This window comes from Oryzias latipes, chromosome 16 (assembly GCF_002234675.1).
Source record: "Oryzias latipes chromosome 16, ASM223467v1".
NCBI classification, from domain to species: domain Eukaryota; kingdom Metazoa; phylum Chordata; class Actinopteri; order Beloniformes; family Adrianichthyidae; genus Oryzias; species Oryzias latipes.
In genome coordinates, this window is record NC_019874.2 from 9547274 (window position 1) to 9566002 (window position 18729).

The 18729-nt window shown below is 44.6% G+C and overlaps 1 protein-coding gene across 1 annotated transcript; it reads left to right on the forward strand.

Annotated features, from left to right (window-relative positions):
- The first annotated feature begins 326 nt into the window (after positions 1-326).
- On the forward strand, positions 327-17855 carry LOC101155014 (calcium homeostasis modulator protein 6-like). The gene is made up of 6 exons (XM_023964114.1): positions 327-927; positions 9167-9336; positions 11141-11216; positions 12088-12185; positions 15002-15471; positions 16480-17855. The coding sequence occupies exons 1-5, from the start codon at positions 394-396 to the stop codon at positions 15435-15437; spliced, it is 1314 nt and encodes a 437-aa protein (XP_023819882.1). The 5' UTR covers positions 327-393; the 3' UTR covers positions 15438-15471; positions 16480-17855.
- The last annotated feature ends 874 nt before the right edge of the window (positions 17856-18729 follow it).

An 18729-nucleotide genomic window follows, 5' to 3' on the forward strand; every position in this document is an offset into this window, starting at 1 on the left:
GTAATTCATCTTTATGATTTTTAATTCTGTCTGATAAAAACTGGGAACCGGATATTGATAAATCATGTAATAAAATGGTTATAGTATGACGGGGTGGGATTATATAAATTTGCTTCCTTCCACTCCCTTTCAAGCAATATTTATTAATATCTCTAATTATCGTAAGTTTGATTAGTCACTGTATGAATGTATAACTGATGATTATATTGCTTTGGTGTATTATTTCTACTTAATTGCTTGAAATAAACCATTTCAAATCAAATCAAATCAAACTGTCATCACAGTGCAAATACTGAAACTTTTCGACGCTGCTTTCAGGAAGTAACCACACGTATAAGAGGTGGAAGTGAAAGTGAGCTCGTATTTCTGCGTCTGCTCTTTCACTGTACAGACATGGAAAAGTTTCAGGCAATTCTTAAGTTTGCCAGCAAACAAACCAACTTTGGATATGGATTGGTTGCTCTGATAACGGCATGTGGAGAGCAGATCTTCTCATCGGTAGCCTTCAAATGTCCCTGCAATGAGCTGAATTTTATCTACGGCTTAGTCTTTCTGTTGATGCCAGCCCTGGCCTTGCTGCTGCTTGGCATCATTCTCAGTAAGAAGACTTGGAAACTGACGACAGGGTTTTGCCATCGCAACTCAAAGCTATGTAACTGGAGGAATCTGAAGAGCATGGGAGTGACTGTCTTCCAAATCAGTGCTTCTGCACTGGTAGCGCCGTCTACTTGGATTGCTGTGGCTCTGCTGCATGGCAGCTATTATGAGTGTGCCATGACGGGGGCCAACTCCACCAGCTACACTGAGGTTGTGTGCAGGGGGGTGAACTTTGAAGCCAAATGCGTTACAGAGCTGCAAACGTTTCCTTGTAGAAACACTGGAAATGAAATAGAGGAAATTCTGCGAACCGTCAGAGCTCATTCTCAGGTAAGATACCCGCTCAAAATATTCAAAGAAACATGACTTATGACTGCTTATAGTAGCAGATTATGTTTCTAAGTCAAGTCAAAGTCAGCTTTATTGTCAAGTACTGTATGCTGCCTACACATGACATACAGCACAGATGAAATTACTTTCCTCTCGCCCCACAGTGCAAGCAGCTTATAAAATAATAAAATAAAATAAAAAAGATAAAATAACATTTATAATAAGAAGAATAACAGCAATCTAAATAGTGCAAAAGAGCAATGAGATGGTTAAAGTGATGGTTTAAAGTGATAACAGTGCCAAGAACTGTCATGGATCAGCTGGCAGCTGCACCCTCCTCCTCCTCCCTCTGTGTGTTCACCTGTCCTCTCAGCTGTTTTCAGTTTCCTGATTATGTGTTTGGTATTTAAGTTTCTGTCCTTGTTGTTTTCAGTGTCGCAGCGTCCTGTTTGTTCAGTGTCTCTGATGATTGTTTCCTCGAGTTTTCGAGTAAATCTTTTGACTACACTACAGTTGGTTTCGAGTCCTTCCTGCGTTTGGGTTTTTCGGTTACGAGCCGTAACATTACGCTGCGACCATGACCGACCCAGCAGGAAGTTCGCATCTTGGGGACCTACCTGGATCATCCGCTGTTGGAGGCTCAGCCGCCGGTGAGGAGCTGTCTGTCCTGGCGCGGGAGATGCGGGGTTTCATGTCCGGTATGCAACAACTCCATGATGGCCTCTCCAGGCTGGAACATGTTCCCCCGTCTCCATCTTCGCTCCGTCAAACCCAACTGGGTCGTCCCGAGCCCTTCGACGGAACAGCTGAGGACTGCCGGGCCTTCATCACCTCCTGCCGCCTTCACTTCGACTTCAATCCCGACGAGTTTCCCTCCGAGCAGAGCAAGGTGGCATTTGCCCTGAGCTTTTTGACTGGTCGGGCCAAACGATGGGGCTTGGCAGAGTGGGAGCGGGGAGCCGACCTCTGCCGCTCTTTTAGAGCGTTTTCCACCCAACTCCTCACGGTGTTCGATCCTACTACACCCCACAGAGCTGCCGCTTCGGAACTACTTCGTCTCCAGCAAGGGGCGCGCAGCGCCGCAGACTACGCCGTGGATTTCCGGACTCTGGCTGCCAGCACCCGCTGGAGGGACGAAGCGCTGGTGGACGTGTTTCTTCAGGGCCTCTCCGGCAACCTCAAGGATGAGCTGGCGGCGAGGGAGATCCCGGAGAAACTGGAGGAGTTGATTGATCTAGCGGTGCGTATCGATCGAAGGATGCGGGAACAGGGTCGTGAGCGGCGCAGCAACTCCAGCCTCCGCCCACCGCTTCACGTGAGTGATCCACCGTCCCGTTCCAGTACTCCGAACCAGGAGTTCATTCCTCCCCCCGAGCCCATGCAGCTGGGAACCGGACGTCTGACTCCCGCTGAGCGACGGCGCCGTATGGGAGCTGGACTCTGCTTGTACTGTGGACAGTCTGGACACTTGGTGCGCGCCTGCCCGGGAAATGCCAGAGTTCACCAGCAAGGAGGGAACTGGTGAGCCGTACTTCCTCTTTTTCGTCACCCTCACGACCCTCAACCAAGGTGTTGATGAACTATGCAGGAGTCCAGAAGGAGCTGGAGACTCTTATTGACTCTGGTTCAGATGGGGACTTTATTTCTCACGAGTTGGTAACCGAGCTTAAGGTTCCTGTTGAACATTTGTCTCCTGCTTTACTCATTCGTGCTATTAACGGGTCTGTCATCCATAATGTGTCTGCACGTACGGTTAATATTCAAGTAACTGTTTCCGGTAATCACACAGAGCTACGTAGTTTTTTTGTTGTTGACTCTTTGAAACCACAGGTGATCTTAGGTTTCCCCTGGTTGTGCAGACACACTCCACATATTGACTGGACTTCGGGGCGTGTATTGTCCTGGAGTTCATTTTGTCTGTTAAATTGCTTAACTGCTGCCTCTGTTCGCTCATCAGTCAAGAGCCCTTCTCCTGAACCTCTGGATCTCAACGCTGTTCCTCCCGCTTATCATGACCTTAGTGCAGTGTTCAGTACAATTCGGGCCAAGTCTCTACCCCCCCATCGTCCCTATGACTGCGCCATTGACCTTCTACCGGGGACGCAACCTCCTAAGGGCCACATATATCCTATATATATATATATCCTCCTGAGCAGGAGGCAATGGAGGAGTACATTCAGGAGAGTCTTCAGGCTGGAATAATCCGTCCCTCTTCATCTCCTGCAGGAGCGGGATTTTTCTTTGTAGGCAAACGAGATGGGGGTTTGCGGCCTTGCATTGACTACAGGGGGTTGAATAACATCACTGCTCGGAACACTTATCCATTACCTCTCTTACAGACCGCCTTTGATCTGCTAAAAGGGTCTCAGATCTTCACCAAATTGGACCTCCGAAGTGCTTATCATCTGGTCCGCATAAGGGAGGGGGACGAGTGGAAGACCGCCTTTAACACCCCTAGCGGTCATTTTGAATATCTGGTCATGCCGTTTGGACTTACCAATGCACCTGCTGTTTTTCAGGGTTTAATTAACGACGTACTTAAGGATATGATCAATAAGTTTGTGTTCGTGTACCTGGATGATATTCTCATCTTCTCTCCAGATCTCGAGACTCATGTGCAGCACGTCAGAGCCGTACTCCAACGCCTGCTTGAGAACCAACTGTATTGCAAGGCTGAAAAGTGTGAATTCCACACCACCCACACTAAGTTTCTCGGCCACGTAGTCACACCGGGGTCCATACAGATGGATGAGGGCAAGGTAAAGGCTGTTCTGGACTGGCCTGTCCCTACCGGGCGCAAACCTCTCCAGCGCTTCCTAGGTTTTGCCAATTTTTACAGGCGGTTCATCAGAGGTTTTAGTGGCGTAGCTGCACCCCTCCATAGACTAACTTCAGCAAAGGTACGTTTTATCTGGGAAGAGGGAGCTGATAAGGCCTTTACCGAGCTGAAAAGACGCTTCTCTGCAGCTCCCATCTTGACTCAGCCTGATACCTCCAAACAATTCATTGTGGAGGTGGATGCGTCTGAGTCGGGAGTGGGGGCTGTTCTGTCTCAGAGGGCTTCTGATAATAAAGTCCATCCCTGCGCGTATTTCTCCTGCAAGCTCACTCCTGCAGAGAGAAATTACGACATAGGGAACAGAGAATTGCTTGCCGTCAAGTTGGCTCTTGAGGAGTGGCGGCATTGGCTGGAGGGGGCTGAAAGACCTTTTCTTGTGTGGACCGACCACAAGAATTTAGAATACATTCGGACTGCCAAACGCCTGAACCCCCGCCAAGCTCGGTGGGCGTTGTTCTTTGACAGGTTTAACTTCACCCTCTCTTTTCGTCCTGGCAGCAAGAACATCAAACCAGACGCTCTGTCACGTTTATATCAGAGAGAGGAGGACGAGGACTCCACCACTTCCGACACCATTCTCCCTACTAAACTGGTTCTGGGAGCAACTCGGTGGACCTTGGAGCGCAAGGTCAAGGCCTCTGTTCCTGATCCGACGTGTATACCTTCAGGTTGTCCTCCAAAGTGTTTGTTTGTCCCCTCGCACCTTCGTCAGTCAGTCCTGAAATGGGGACATTCTTCTCGTTTGGTTTGCCACCCAGGAGGGACTAGGACTGCATTCCTGGTGGCTCAAAGATTTTGGTGGCCCACAATGTCTTCCGACATTAGGGCTTTTTTTGCCTCATGCCCGGTGTGTGCCAGTGTTAAGACTCCTAGGACTCCCCCTGTTGGTTTACTTCATCCTCTGCCAGTTCCTTCCAGACCATGGTCCCATGTGGCCATGGATTTCATCACAGGTCTGCCCTGCTCTAAGGGAAAGTCAGTCATCATGACTGTCGTGGACAGATTCTCTAAGTTAGTTCATGCCATACCGCTGCAAAGATTACCATCCGCCAAGGAGATGGCTGTACTAGTCGCTCAACATGTGTTCCGTCTACACGGTCTTCCTCAAAACATAGTCTCAGACCGTGGGCCCCAGTTTGTAGCTTCCTTTTGGAAGGAATTCTGTAAATTGTTGGGGATCCAGGTCAGTCTAAGTTCTGGTTTTCATCCGCAAACCAATGGCCAGGTGGAGAGGTGCAATCAGGATCTGGAGACTACCCTACGGGCCTTGTGTTCAAAAAACCCCAACACCTGGTCATCCCAACTACCCTGGGCTGAATACTCTCATAACTCTCTAATCAACTCCACCGGTTTTTCACCTTTTCACGCAGCGTATGGTTACCAACCACCCCTCTTCCCGCACCAGGAACAGACGGCCACTGTTTCGGGTCCTGCGGCATTTGTAAGGCGCTGTCGACGAGTCTGGGTGAACTTTTGACACCAGTTACTAAGGAACCAGGAGAGGCTTACCGCAGTTGCCAATCGCCGGAGGCGAGCCGCTCCGGAATACAAGGTGGGAGACAAAGTCTGGTTGTCATCCACAGATATTCCCCTCAAAGGGGGTTCCAGAAAGCTGATGCCCCGCTACATCGGGCCATACCCTATCGTCAAGATCATCAACCCTGTGGCGGTCAAGCTAGGCCTTCCCCGCACCCTCAGAGTCCACCCAGTGTTTCATGTGTGCAAACTGAAGCCTGCTAAAGACTCCTCCCTTCAGCCTGCTCCGGTGCCCCCTCCTGCACCTCGTATTGTGGGTGGCGGTCCAGTTTACACTATCCGGAAGCTTCTTGCCTCCAGGAGAGTGGGTCGGGGTATCCAATATCTTGTGGACTGGGAGGGTTACGGCCCTGCTGATCGACAGTGGGTGCCTGCACGTCACGTCCTGGATCCGGCTCTGATTGCCCGTTTCCACCATAGCCACCCTGATCAGCCTCGTCGGGGTCCGACTGGGAGCCGGACTTTGTGAGGGGGGTTATGTCATGGATCAGCTGGCAGCTGCACCCTCCTCCTCCTCCCTCTGTGTGTTCACCTGTCCTCTCAGCTGTTTTCAGTTTCCTGATTATGTGTTTGGTATTTAAGTTTCTGTCCTTGTTGTTTTCAGTGTCGCAGCGTCCTGTTTGTTCAGTGTCTCTGATGATTTTTTCCTCGAGTTTTCGAGTAAATCTTTTGACTACACTACAGTTGGTTTCGAGTCCTTCCTGCGTTTGGGTTTTTCGGTTACGAGCCATAACAAGAACAGTAAGTAGATGAGTCAGTGATGGCAGTCTTTGGTGAAGATGATGTTCTGAATATGATGTTTACATCTTGTCACATATCCCAAAATCCCACAGCGTGGCAACCTTAACACTAGAACGTCTGTAGGGCAGCCATTTGGCTTTTCTACCTACAATGTCAAAGGGACAGCCAAGTGGCTGGATTAGTTAAAATTTACATGCCCAAAGAGCAGCCTTCAACATAGTTTGCACATGAACAGCACAGCCATTAGATTGTTCTTTTATCATGCAAAAAGGACAAGCCAAGTGGCTGCGCAAGTTTTCACTATTTCCCCTCACCTCTGTCACTTCTAGTAAGAGGTCACCACAGTTTGGTTTTTCTTTTTTGGCTGAGATTTATCGTTCATGCACAAGAGACACTTCTTAACCGACATAATACGGAAATGTTCAAGCAAAGAAATCATGTGGTCAAAGTCATATCTTCAACCCACTACTTTTCTGCGCATACTTGGTACTATCCCAAAATCTCCTTTCTGCTTTTGTCACATGGTGTACTTGTAGCAATCAACAAAGCGCACTCTGGCATTATTGTTCTTGTACTGACTATTCACCTGGCATATTGCCCGTTTCCCTTTGCCAGGTATGGGAGCTTGTCACCAAACACGGTATTCCTTTTTCGCCTTCTCAGCACGCGCATGTACCTGTGCGAGGTTTTTTACTGATTCTGGAAGCTCCCAGTGAATTTTGCCTGGGTTGAAAGTTTGATGCAGTTGGCAACAACAAACCCACTAACATTGGAGATTGCAGGAAACCTGTCAGTCCCAGCTTGTTCCATGCGCGTGCCCTTGACATCAAAGTGTAAATGCCGCATGATATCTTTGAAGTGGTTTCTGACCATAGTTTTTTTTAGATCAGTGGATTTCCCATTTTCGCCAACCATCTTGCGTTTTGCATGGATGGAAGTTTTATCCCCCCTTCACAAGGAGGATGGCAATGAACCCCATTAGTTCAGGGAGGGCCATGAACTAGCTGTCATCCTCTGTCTGACGTTCATGCTGAACAACACAGTCCTGAATAGTCTACAGCATGTTCAGAGTGAGGAAACACAGGAAACTCTGTAAGCGAATCGACACCGTACTTCTGACCAAAGTAGTTGGCTCTTCCTCAGCAGTGTAACATTCAATTGTGCTGTGATGGAGAGGCCTCCCAACCTTTTCTGAATGCCACATCGTGCCATCTTTTGCTTTTTCTGTTGGCACAGTGTGTCTCCTTTCTGTCGTCCTCTCTTTCCTGATGGCAATGAAATCTCCTCATCTGTGATCTGATTTCTTAGATCTGATCAATGAAAACCTTCAGCAATGTAAAGATATATGTTGTTTCACTTGTTTATTTTAATTCTTTTTGTTTTTTTGTTGAATTCTTGTTGAAACTATAAATTCCAAAACATGTCAAATAGGCCTCCTTTGCCTATCCAGTCCAAGAAACATGTGGTTAAATTAAATGACTAAATTTCTCATAGGTGTGTATGTGAGTGTGCCTGGTTATTTATCTATGTGGCCCTGCAATGGACTGGTGACCCATCCAGGGTGTACCCCTCCCCAGTTGCTTGTGACTAGCTGGGATGTGCTCCAGCAGACCCCTGTGATCCTGACAAGTATGAGCAGGCACAGAAAATAAATGGATAGACAACTGCTAGAATCAGCAAATGAGAACAAGATGTTCATGAAATCTTATCAAAAGAAATATCAGTCTGAGTCCAGCTAAAGGACTATCTCTTCTCCCTCAGAGGCAAATAGGTTGACTTGCTCCAGGATCATTTTCAATGTCTGCTCAGGGTAGTAAAATTAAGGCATCTTGGTTTTTCAGTTGACAAACTGGGAGTCAAAGTTTGTCAGAGCTTGGAGGCTCTTTTGAAGCAGAAAAACCTCGCCCACCCTGATCTGAGTAAAGAATGTGGTTAGCTAGGACATGTCTTCATCCAGATGATCGGGTAGTTGGTGCTGCATTTACAAATAAAAGGTGGCTAATTGAAGGCTGTTCAATTAATTAGTCAGGGGGAGTGAAAAATCCTTGGCGTTCTAGTTTTAATGCAAGTTTTTCAACAAATTCTGCAGGTGACCGTGTGGTGGCATTTGTAATCAGGAGGTTGTAGTGGCATTTTTATGCGGCCGCAAATTTATGACAACCAAAAGATTTTTGACATCGGTCAGTGGCCGCCCGGACACATTTGGAGGTTGCACGGTGGCAGTTCAGTGGCAGGAAGGCATCAACACAATAGTTGACTGATAGAAGGGTTGCCAAGGTTACCAAAATAGTCTGATTTCCTGATTTCAGACTGCCACCCTGCTGACTTCCCACTGCTACTGTCCATTAGATAGCAATCATACGGTAGCAGTGGTGACTCTCCATGAGGGCTGATAACATGGGCCGGGGCCCGGCGTTGACTGGACGACAATCTGGTGATCCCAGCCACCGTGGTCCAAATAAGGAAACGGCCTTGATGCTTCACAAAACTGATCATGGTGTTGACAGCACCACAGCAACTGTGAGACCTGCGGATTGACAAATTGATTGACAAATTGATTGAAACATTGTGCTTTCTTGGGAAGTATGTTGTCTAAAAATGTATATATGTGTGAATTGAATTGATTCTAATGTCTGCTGAATGTTGAATGACCAGTGGAGGAGAATCGCTCGCTTTTTAAATACCTGCCGGCTACCGGGCGGCCGATGGCATTAGACATGTACAGTCGCCATCTAGACATGTACGGTCCCCATTTAGACATGTACGGTCCCCATCTAGACATGTACGGTCGCCGTCTAGACATGTACGGTCAACATCTAGACATGTACAGTCGCCATCTAGACATGTACGGTCGCCATCTAGACATGTACGGTCAACATCTAGACATGTACAGTCGTCATCTAGACATGTACAGTCGCCATCTATACATTTACGATCGCCATCCAGAGACATTTAAACATCGTCCAATCAGATCTTCTTCCGGCTGTCCCCGCCCTGTGGCCACCCAGCTGTCGCCTGAGTTGTGACTGTAGCGTAACAGTGTGGTGGCCTCTATGGCTGGGTCAGGCTTTCTATGTTTTGTAGAAGTGTTGAGCCAGCCCTCATGCTTGTTTGTGACTACAGATTCTGGGCTGGCTGGTCATCGCCTCCATCATGATATCCAACCTGTTGATGATTTGTGTGGCTCACTGCTTCTCCCCCATCAGCTACCTGCAGCTAAAGTTTTGGAAGAATTATACTGAGGAAGAGAATGACCTCATGAACAACTACTCAACACAAAACTTGGTCTCTTAGTGGAAAAGAAAAAATATCAAAAGTAGAACAAAATGAATAATGACCAACAGAAGCAAAGTAAATAAACATTAAAGAAGTCCATGGTTTCTCTCCTTGGAGACCTCTGTGGATGGCGCCTGCCCAATTGCCTGACGCCTTTAGAGGCTGTGAGGACTTGAGCTCCTCTTTTGCTAGGCCTCACAGCACAGCTCCAGGAGTAGAACCTCAGCCACTTCCGTAGGGACCAGTAGCACTCTCAGAACTGGCAACTCAAAAACAAATCTAAATGAGTAACCTAAACAATATATGTATATGTCTGTGTTACCAATAAACACTGAAACCAAAGAATACATGTATATTTTAACTCAAAGATATGTGTGCATTTAGTTAAGAATAAAGAATCTGATATAATAAAAAGAAAAAGAAAGTGTGCAGTGCTGGATGGGAAATTACCGCCATTTTGTTGTGGGTGTGGCAGGGTATGCTGCCATTGCAGGTACCATAACCGTTCGGCCTGGAATAACTATTCGGGGTCCTTTCAACTGAAGGTTATTTACGTCACACTACGGTAGCCCTACTTGGACAAACTACGTAGCGTAGAGATCTGCTTGGGCTCTACAAATTTTCCTTTTACGTTCCCTTTTGTAACCTAAAGTTATTTTCCCTCATAAATTGTGTCTGACAATATTCTTTGTAATTTTTATAAAGAGATTTTGCCACAATCCGCTTGTTATTCCAGTTCAAGTTCAGCCGTGGCTGAAAAGGTTTTTAGCGCAGCTAAATGTTGTTCTTCCGGGTGCGTTCTGCCAATAATAAAGCATTGGGAGCATGGATTAAAAAAACTATAAGTGAACATGCATTCAATAATAATCATAACAATAATAAAAGCATGTTTAGAAGATAATCTCGCTCTGTGTCTGAACTCTGTTTGTTTACAAGAGACTTCATAATATTTTCTTCTATGGTAGTATCGTCATTTGTCCAGACCAATCACTATCTGACACGTCACCAACGGACAGCCAATCACAGAATGTGATGTCAGCATTAGTCCCAGGACCCCGAACGGAAGTTCCAGGCCAAACGGTTATGGTACCTACACCATCACAGTTGCTCTTCCTGACTTTGCATGATATTTCAAAGTCAAGTCAAAGTCAAAGTCAGCTTTATTGTCAAGTATGCCTACACATAACATATAGCTCAGATGAAATTACTTTCCTCTCGACCCACAGTGCAAGCTGCTTATAAAATAAAATAAATTAAGTAAAATAGATAAAATAACAGTTATAAGAAGAAGAATAGCAATCTAAATAGTGCAAAAGAGCAATGAGATGGTTAAAGTGACAACAGTGCAAAGAACAGTATGGTAAGTAGATGAGTCAGTGATGGCAGTCTTTGGTGAAGATGATGTTCTGAAGATGACGTTTACATCTTGTCACATATCCCAAAATGCCACAGCGTGGCAACCTTTATGCAAGTTTTTCAACAAATTCTGTAGGTGGCCGTGCGGTGGCATTTGTGATCAGGAGGTTGTAGTGGCATTTTTATGCGGCCGGACACATTTGGAGATGGCACGGTGGCAGTTCAGTGGCAGGAAGGTGGCAGGAAGGCATCAGCACGTTAGTTGACTGATAGAAGGGTTGCCAAGGTTGCCAAAATAGTCTGATTGCCTGATTTCAGACTGCCACCCTCCAGCCACCCTGCTAACTTCCCACTGCTACTGTCCATTAGATAGCAATCGTACAGTAGCAGTGGTGACTCTCCATGAGGGCTGATGATATGGGCCGGGGGCCCGGCGATGACTGGACGACAATCTGGTGATCCCAGCCACCGTGGTCCAAATAAGGAGACGGCATTCATGCTGCACAAAACTGATCACAGTGTTGACAGCACCACAGCAACTGTGAGACCTGTGGATTGACAAATTGCGGTCGATGTTGAGAAGAACACGAAAAGGACAAAACATTGTGCTTTCTTGGGAAGCATGTTGTCTAAATGTGTTAATTGAATTGTCTAAATATGTAAATGTGAATTGATTCTAATGTCTGCTCAAAATCTGAATTGTGAATGACCAGTGGTGCAGAATTGCTCGCTTTTTAAATACCCAACGGCTACCAGGTGGCCGATGGCACTAGACATGTCCAGTCGCCATCTAGACATGTACGGTCATTATCTAGACATGTACGGTCGTTATCTAGACATGTACGGTCGTTATCTAGACATGTATGCTCGCCAATTAGACATGTACGGTCGCCATCTAGACATGTACGGTTGTTATCTAGACATGTACGGTCGCCATCTAGACATGTCCAGTCGCCATCTAGACATGTACGGTCATTATCTAGACATGTACGGTCGTTATCTAGACATGTACGGTCGTTATCTAGACATGTATGCTCGCCAATTAGACATGTACGGTCGCCATCTAGACATGTACGGTTGTTATCTAGACATGTACGGTCGCCATCTAGACATGTACAGTCGCCAAATAGACATGTACGGTCGCCATCTAGACATGTACAGTCGCCAAATAGATATGTACAGTCGCCATCTAGACATGTACAGTTGCCATCTAGACATGTACAGTCGCCATCCAGAGACATTTAAACATCGTCCAATCAGAGCTTCTTCCGGCTGTCCCCGCCCTGTGGCCACCCAGCTGTCGCCTGAGTTGTGACTGTAGCGTAACAGTGTGGTGGCCTCTATGGCTGGGTCAGGCTTTCTATGTTTTGTAGAAGTGTTGAGCCAGCCCTCATGCTTGTTTGTGACTACAGATTCTGGGCTGGCTGGTCATCGCCTCCATCATGATATCCAACCTGTTGATGATTTGTGTGGCTCACTGCTTCTCCCCCATCAGCTACCTGCAGCTAAAGTTTTGGAAGAATTATACTGAGGAAGAGAATGACCTCATGAACAACTACTCAACACAAAACTTGGTCTCTTAGTGGAAAAGAAAAAATATCAAAAGTAGAACAAAATGAATAATGACCAACAGAAGCAAAGTAAATAAACATTAAAGAAGTCCATGGTTTCTCTCCTTGGAGACCTCTGTGGATGGCGCCTGCCCAATTGCCTGACGCCTTTAGAGGCTGTGAGGACTTGAGCTCCTCTTTTGCTAGGCCTCACAGCACAGCTCCAGGAGTAGAACCTCAGCCACTTCCGTAGGGACCAGTAGCACTCTCAGAACTGGCAACTCAAAAACAAATCTAAATGAGTAACCTAAACAATATATGTATATGTCTGTGTTACCAATAAACACTGAAACCAAAGAATACATGTATATTTTAACTCAAAGATATGTGTGCATTTAGTTAAGAATAAAGAATCTGATATAATAAAAAGAAAAAGAAAGTGTGCAGTGCTGGATGGGAAATTACCGCCATTTTGTTGTGGGTGTGGCAGGGTATGCTGCCATTGCAGGTACCATAACCGTTCGGCCTGGAATAACTATTCGGGGTCCTTTCAACTGAAGGTTATTTACGTCACACTACGGTAGCCCTACTTGGACAAACTACGTAGCGTAGAGATCTGCTTGGGCTCTACAAATTTTCCTTTTACGTTCCCTTTTGTAACCTAAAGTTATTTTCCCTCATAAATTGTGTCTGACAATATTCTTTGTAATTTTTATAAAGAGATTTTGCCACAATCCGCTTGTTATTCCAGTTCAAGTTCAGCCGTGGCTGAAAAGGTTTTTAGCGCAGCTAAATGTTGTTCTTCCGGGTGCGTTCTGCCAATAATAAAGCATTGGGAGCATGGATTAAAAAAACTATAAGTGAACATGCATTCAATAATAATCATAACAATAATAAAAGCATGTTTAGAAGATAATCTCGCTCTGTGTCTGAACTCTGTTTGTTTACAAGAGACTTCATAATATTTTCTTCTATGGTAGTATCGTCATTTGTCCAGACCAATCACTATCTGACACGTCACCAACGGACAGCCAATCACAGAATGTGATGTCAGCATTAGTCCCAGGACCCCGAACGGAAGTTCCAGGCCAAACGGTTATGGTACCTACACCATCACAGTTGCTCTTCCTGACTTTGCATGATATTTCAAAGTCAAGTCAAAGTCAAAGTCAGCTTTATTGTCAAGTATGCCTACACATAACATATAGCTCAGATGAAATTACTTTCCTCTCGACCCACAGTGCAAGCTGCTTATAAAATAAAATAAATTAAGTAAAATAGATAAAATAACAGTTATAAGAAGAAGAATAGCAATCTAAATAGTGCAAAAGAGCAATGAGATGGTTAAAGTGACAACAGTGCAAAGAACAGTATGGTAAGTAGATGAGTCAGTGATGGCAGTCTTTGGTGAAGATGATGTTCTGAAGATGACGTTTACATCTTGTCACATATCCCAAAATGCCACAGCGTGGCAACCTTTATGCAAGTTTTTCAACAAATTCTGTAGGTGGCCGTGCGGTGGCATTTGTGATCAGGAGGTTGTAGTGGCATTTTTATGCGGCCGGACACATTTGGAGATGGCACGGTGGCAGTTCAGTGGCAGGAAGGTGGCAGGAAGGCATCAGCACGTTAGTTGACTGATAGAAGGGTTGCCAAGGTTGCCAAAATAGTCTGATTGCCTGATTTCAGACTGCCACCCTCCAGCCACCCTGCTAACTTCCCACTGCTACTGTCCATTAGATAGCAATCGTACAGTAGCAGTGGTGACTCTCCATGAGGGCTGATGATATGGGCCGGGGGCCCGGCGATGACTGGACGACAATCTGGTGATCCCAGCCACCGTGGTCCAAATAAGGAGACGGCATTCATGCTGCACAAAACTGATCACAGTGTTGACAGCACCACAGCAACTGTGAGACCTGTGGATTGACAAATTGCGGTCGATGTTGAGAAGAACACGAAAAGGACAAAACATTGTGCTTTCTTGGGAAGCATGTTGTCTAAATGTGTTAATTGAATTGTCTAAATATGTAAATGTGAATTGATTCTAATGTCTGCTCAAAATCTGAATTGTGAATGACCAGTGGTGCAGAATTGCTCGCTTTTTAAATACCCAACGGCTACCAGGTGGCCGATGGCACTAGACATGTCCAGTCGCCATCTAGACATGTACGGTCATTATCTAGACATGTACGGTCGTTATCTAGACATGTACGGTCGTTATCTAGACATGTATGCTCGCCAATTAGACATGTACGGTCGCCATCTAGACATGTACGGTTGTTATCTAGACATGTACGGTCGCCATCTAGACATGTCCAGTCGCCATCTAGACATGTACGGTCATTATCTAGACATGTACGGTCGTTATCTAGACATGTACGGTCGTTATCTAGACATGTATGCTCGCCAATTAGACATGTACGGTCGCCATCTAGACATGTACGGTTGTTATCTAGACATGTACGGTCGCCATCTAGACATGTACAGTCGCCAAATAGACATGTACGGTCGCCATCTAGACATGTACAGTCGCCAAATAGATATGTACAGTCGCCATCTAGACATGTACAGTTGCCATCTAGACATGTACAGTCGCCATCCAGAGACATTTAAACATCGTCCAATCAGAGCTTCTTCCGGCTGTCCCCGCCCTGTGGCCACCCAGCTGTCGCCTGAGTTGTGACTGTAGCGTAACAGTGTGGTGGCCTCTATGGCTGGGTCAGGCTTTCTATGTTTTGTAGAAGTGTTGAGCCAGCCCTCATGCTTGTTTGTGACTACAGATTCTGGGCTGGCTGGTCATCGCCTCCATCATGATATCCAACCTGTTGATGATTTGTGTGGCTCACTGCTTCTCCCCCATCAGCTACCTGCAGCTAAAGTTTTGGAAGAATTATACTGAGGAAGAGAATGACCTCATGAACAACTACTCAATTAAACATGCCAAAGAGCTTGCAAAGAGGAACCTGACGAGCTTTTTTAATCAGACCCTGCCGGCAAAAATTGTCACCCCCTGCAATAAGGATTGGGAGAAGATTTCCTCACTCTATAAGTTCAGTACCAAAGACCACTTCTACAGCACTCTGCATGGATACATAGAAAACAAGGACAAGACGGAAGGTTGCATGAGGTTGGCTTCAATGAGGTCAAATGAGTTTGCTAACAACCCTCCAGTTCTAGACGTTGAGGATGGAGGAACAGCAGCTCTGTGAGGACGAACCGGCTCAACCCAAGACTTGATTTCAGGTAAGTTGCTTTAGAGACAGCAAATAAATTGAGAACCCCCTCCTCTCATTTGTAATTATTGTAGTTTTTATTTTTGATTGTTTCTTACTGGGCCTTCTTTGTGTTCTCTTGTTTTTATATTATTGCAAAAACGTCAAAAAAATCTCAGCTCCTCATTAGAAGACAAAGACTGGCTGAATTGTGCTCTTGTGCAGTAGTCACAGGGGGCAGTTGATTCTGCACTTGAAGTGCCCCCGCTAAGAAAACATGTCCTCATTGACTCTTTGTTTACCAGCATAAATATAAGAAGGTTGCAGAGAAGAAGTTATCTGAGCTCAGTCTCTGTGTAGCGATTTCTACCTCACAATTTCCAAAAAATAACAAAATGCATGAATGCCAAACCCTTTTCTGATTCCGCACATGCGCATCATAACATGAAATAAATGTAGTATCGCAGAATTGTGATGGAAATACGAATTTCCTACACATCTCTGCGATGTTACATCTCCTAAGGCTTTATCATTCATCACATTTGTCAGTCAAATGACATTTGTTTCAGTATTTAATCAATCATGACGAAAGACTACCCATACAGTACAAAGAAATACTTTCAAACAGGTCTGTGGAGTGTAGACAAGATGTCGTCCTTGTCCCAACAGCAACCTTATACCCTATATTGTTGGATTTGTCTGTTGGCTTTATTTAATCCCAATTCCTTTAACAAAGATTCGAATGAAGTTCATTTATTAAAGTTTTTGGTGCTCATTATTTATGGTTGAAACATAATGGTTCCTCTAAGGAATCAAACAAAACTGGAGGAGCACAGAAGATTTTCACCAGTTAAAAGGATCTAGAAATGATCACACTTAGATTTCAGAAGGGATGAGATTTTAGAGTTGTCTCCTTAGCTGGGCCCTGAGAACAATCGTTTGTGAAAGAAAAGAAGAGAAAAGAAAAAATGTTAGAAGAAGTTTGTTTTCAGTTCCTCTTTGGACCTAAATTTGACACATTTCTTGTTTTTTGTTGCAGATCCAGCACTCTTGGGAGCTTCAAGAATGATGTCCTGGGGTTGGCTTGGGTCAGTCAAGTTAAGCAGTAGCTACTTTTGTGAAAACTTGTTACCGGGACAATTTAGAATTTCCTACAGTAAAGCTAAATGAAGAAACGTTAGCATCCAAAATACTCCCCTGTTTTAAAGAATTCACAAAAAGTCAATATTGTATTTTAAAAACTGCATAACCCTAGAAAACTTTCAGTATAAAAAGTTAAATCCCTTTTGCTGTGTAAATTTTACCTAACATAATGTACCCAACAAAGAGTACTTGTCATAAAGAATAGATCAAAACATGATAACTTAGAGTGGTTTTATTTTTTTATTTTTAACTGTGGTATGTGTAAGAAAAAGAACATAGGAAGTTCCTAAAAGCATGCTCAAAAATTACTAAAACATTAGGAATTTAAAAGATAAAAAATTCCTAAATAAAAGATAATAAAATGATACTAGAAACTTGATCTTTGGTCCACCCATTCCTGGGACATGTGAGACTTCCCTGGTGAAAGCACAGACTGCTTGAAACCAGACACATTGAAATTCATGTAAATAGTTTTGCTCGGGTTGTCACGGTGAGGGAAGGTTGAAGCACCCAGGCGCAGACAGGAGAGGAGGCAGGAGTTCCAGGAACAAGGGCTTTTAATGATAAAACTAAACAAACCAAAAACCACTGCTAAAGCAGGCAAACCAAAACTCGAAACTTGAAACACTCATTATACTCGAAAGCAGGGGAAGAGCAGAATTACAAACTATGGACCAGCCCAGGAGGAAGGGAAAGACAAGACTTAAATACATACAAGGCAACAAGACACAGGTGGAAACACTCAGGACTGATGGGGAAAGGTAAAACTCAAACAACAAATAAAACAGGAAATACTACAAAATAAAAGGAAGTAACTGAAACCTATCCAGGAAATAAAGGAACCAAACACAAAGAAACTGAAACCGTTACACAGGTGAAAGTCACCCGGGGATAATCCTCTAGGGTTCATCTTTTTGCCCTGAATTGAGTTGTTTCAGTGTTAAAATACTTTTCTATTGGGGAAAAAAACTAAAATTTTGTCTTTAATAAATGAACACAAATCAGAAGCTTGGCTATATTGAATCCTCAGTATCTGTAAATATTTATAAACGTTTTACACCAGAGGGAAAAACCATTTTGTTAAGGAAAAATATATTTTCTGGGAACATTTAGACGTCAGCATCAGCCATGAAAATCTTGTCTGACATGAAATCAGTCTGTAACTTCAAAACAATTGGAGACCACTGATCTAAGAAACCCCAGAATGCTGTTTCCATATGTAATGCTGTTGTAACACAGTTATAGTTTTGCTAATAAAAAACATATTCAGAAGGCTGCATTGTGGTGTAGTGGTCAGCAGTCTCACTGATTCACTTCCTTCCTGTGTGGCCTTTGCATGCTGTGGAATTTCTCCACGTTCACTCCAGCTTCCTCCCACAGTCCAAAAACATGCTTCACAGATTGACTGAATACTTTAAGTCATCCTCCTGCCATCACCTGACAGTGGTTGGGATAGGCTCCAGTATCCTTAGCCCCCTCAGCATTAGATGGCTTTGGAAGGGGGATAAAAAATGTTCAACCTGGAGATTTTAGATTATTTCATCACATCTGTCATCATCACAGCTGTTTTTTTGTTCAAAGTATTCTGTGGTATTCTGGTGTGATGTTTGTTCTTGCTGTCAGAAGCTTGGTCTTTCCACCTCAACAGCAGAGAATCTGCCATCCATCATGTCCACTTCCAAGCCTGTTAAGATTAACATGTTTTCTGTAGTTCCTCCCAGGAGTTTTGGGTTGCATATGAGAAGGTTTTATAGCTGATGATCCATGTCAAACTGGATCAGGGGTTCCCCATGGCCCCGTAGGAAGCAATGTTTATTTTATTAATGAAGAAAATGTAGTAAAAGACACAAGCTCATTGTCACCAGAAAGTGATGTACAGTCAGGATTTTTTAATTGACATTTTTGTTGTTGTTGGTTTTTTTGTTTCGCCACTAGTGGGAGCGAGGGAAGCATTACAGGTGAAACAGCTTATCTCTGCACATGCCAAAAGCGAAACCTGACAGCTCTGCCTCTGAGTAGGATGCAGTTTGATTCCCTGCAAGCCTCACCGCTGCGACACTGCCATAAGAATGATCAGTAGTGACACCTTAATGACCAAAATGTTGTCAAAAAGAAAAAAAGGTTGAGTTGGAGTGCCAAGCTTTCC

What these genes read in the sequence shown, in the direction of transcription:
- LOC101155014 (XM_023964114.1), top strand. Translation starts at nt 394, where the DNA reads ATGGAAAAGTTTCAGGCAATTCTTAAGTTTGCCAGCAAACAAACCAAC. An exon ending in ACACAAAACTTGGTCTCTTA is followed by an intron (nt 9,337 to 11,140) that starts GTGGAAAAGAAA and finishes TGGTGATCCCAG; the next exon opens with CCACCGTGGTCCAAATAAGG. An exon ending in TTGACAGCACCACAGCAACT is followed by an intron (nt 11,217 to 12,087) that starts GTGAGACCTGTG and finishes TTGTGACTACAG; the next exon opens with ATTCTGGGCTGGCTGGTCAT.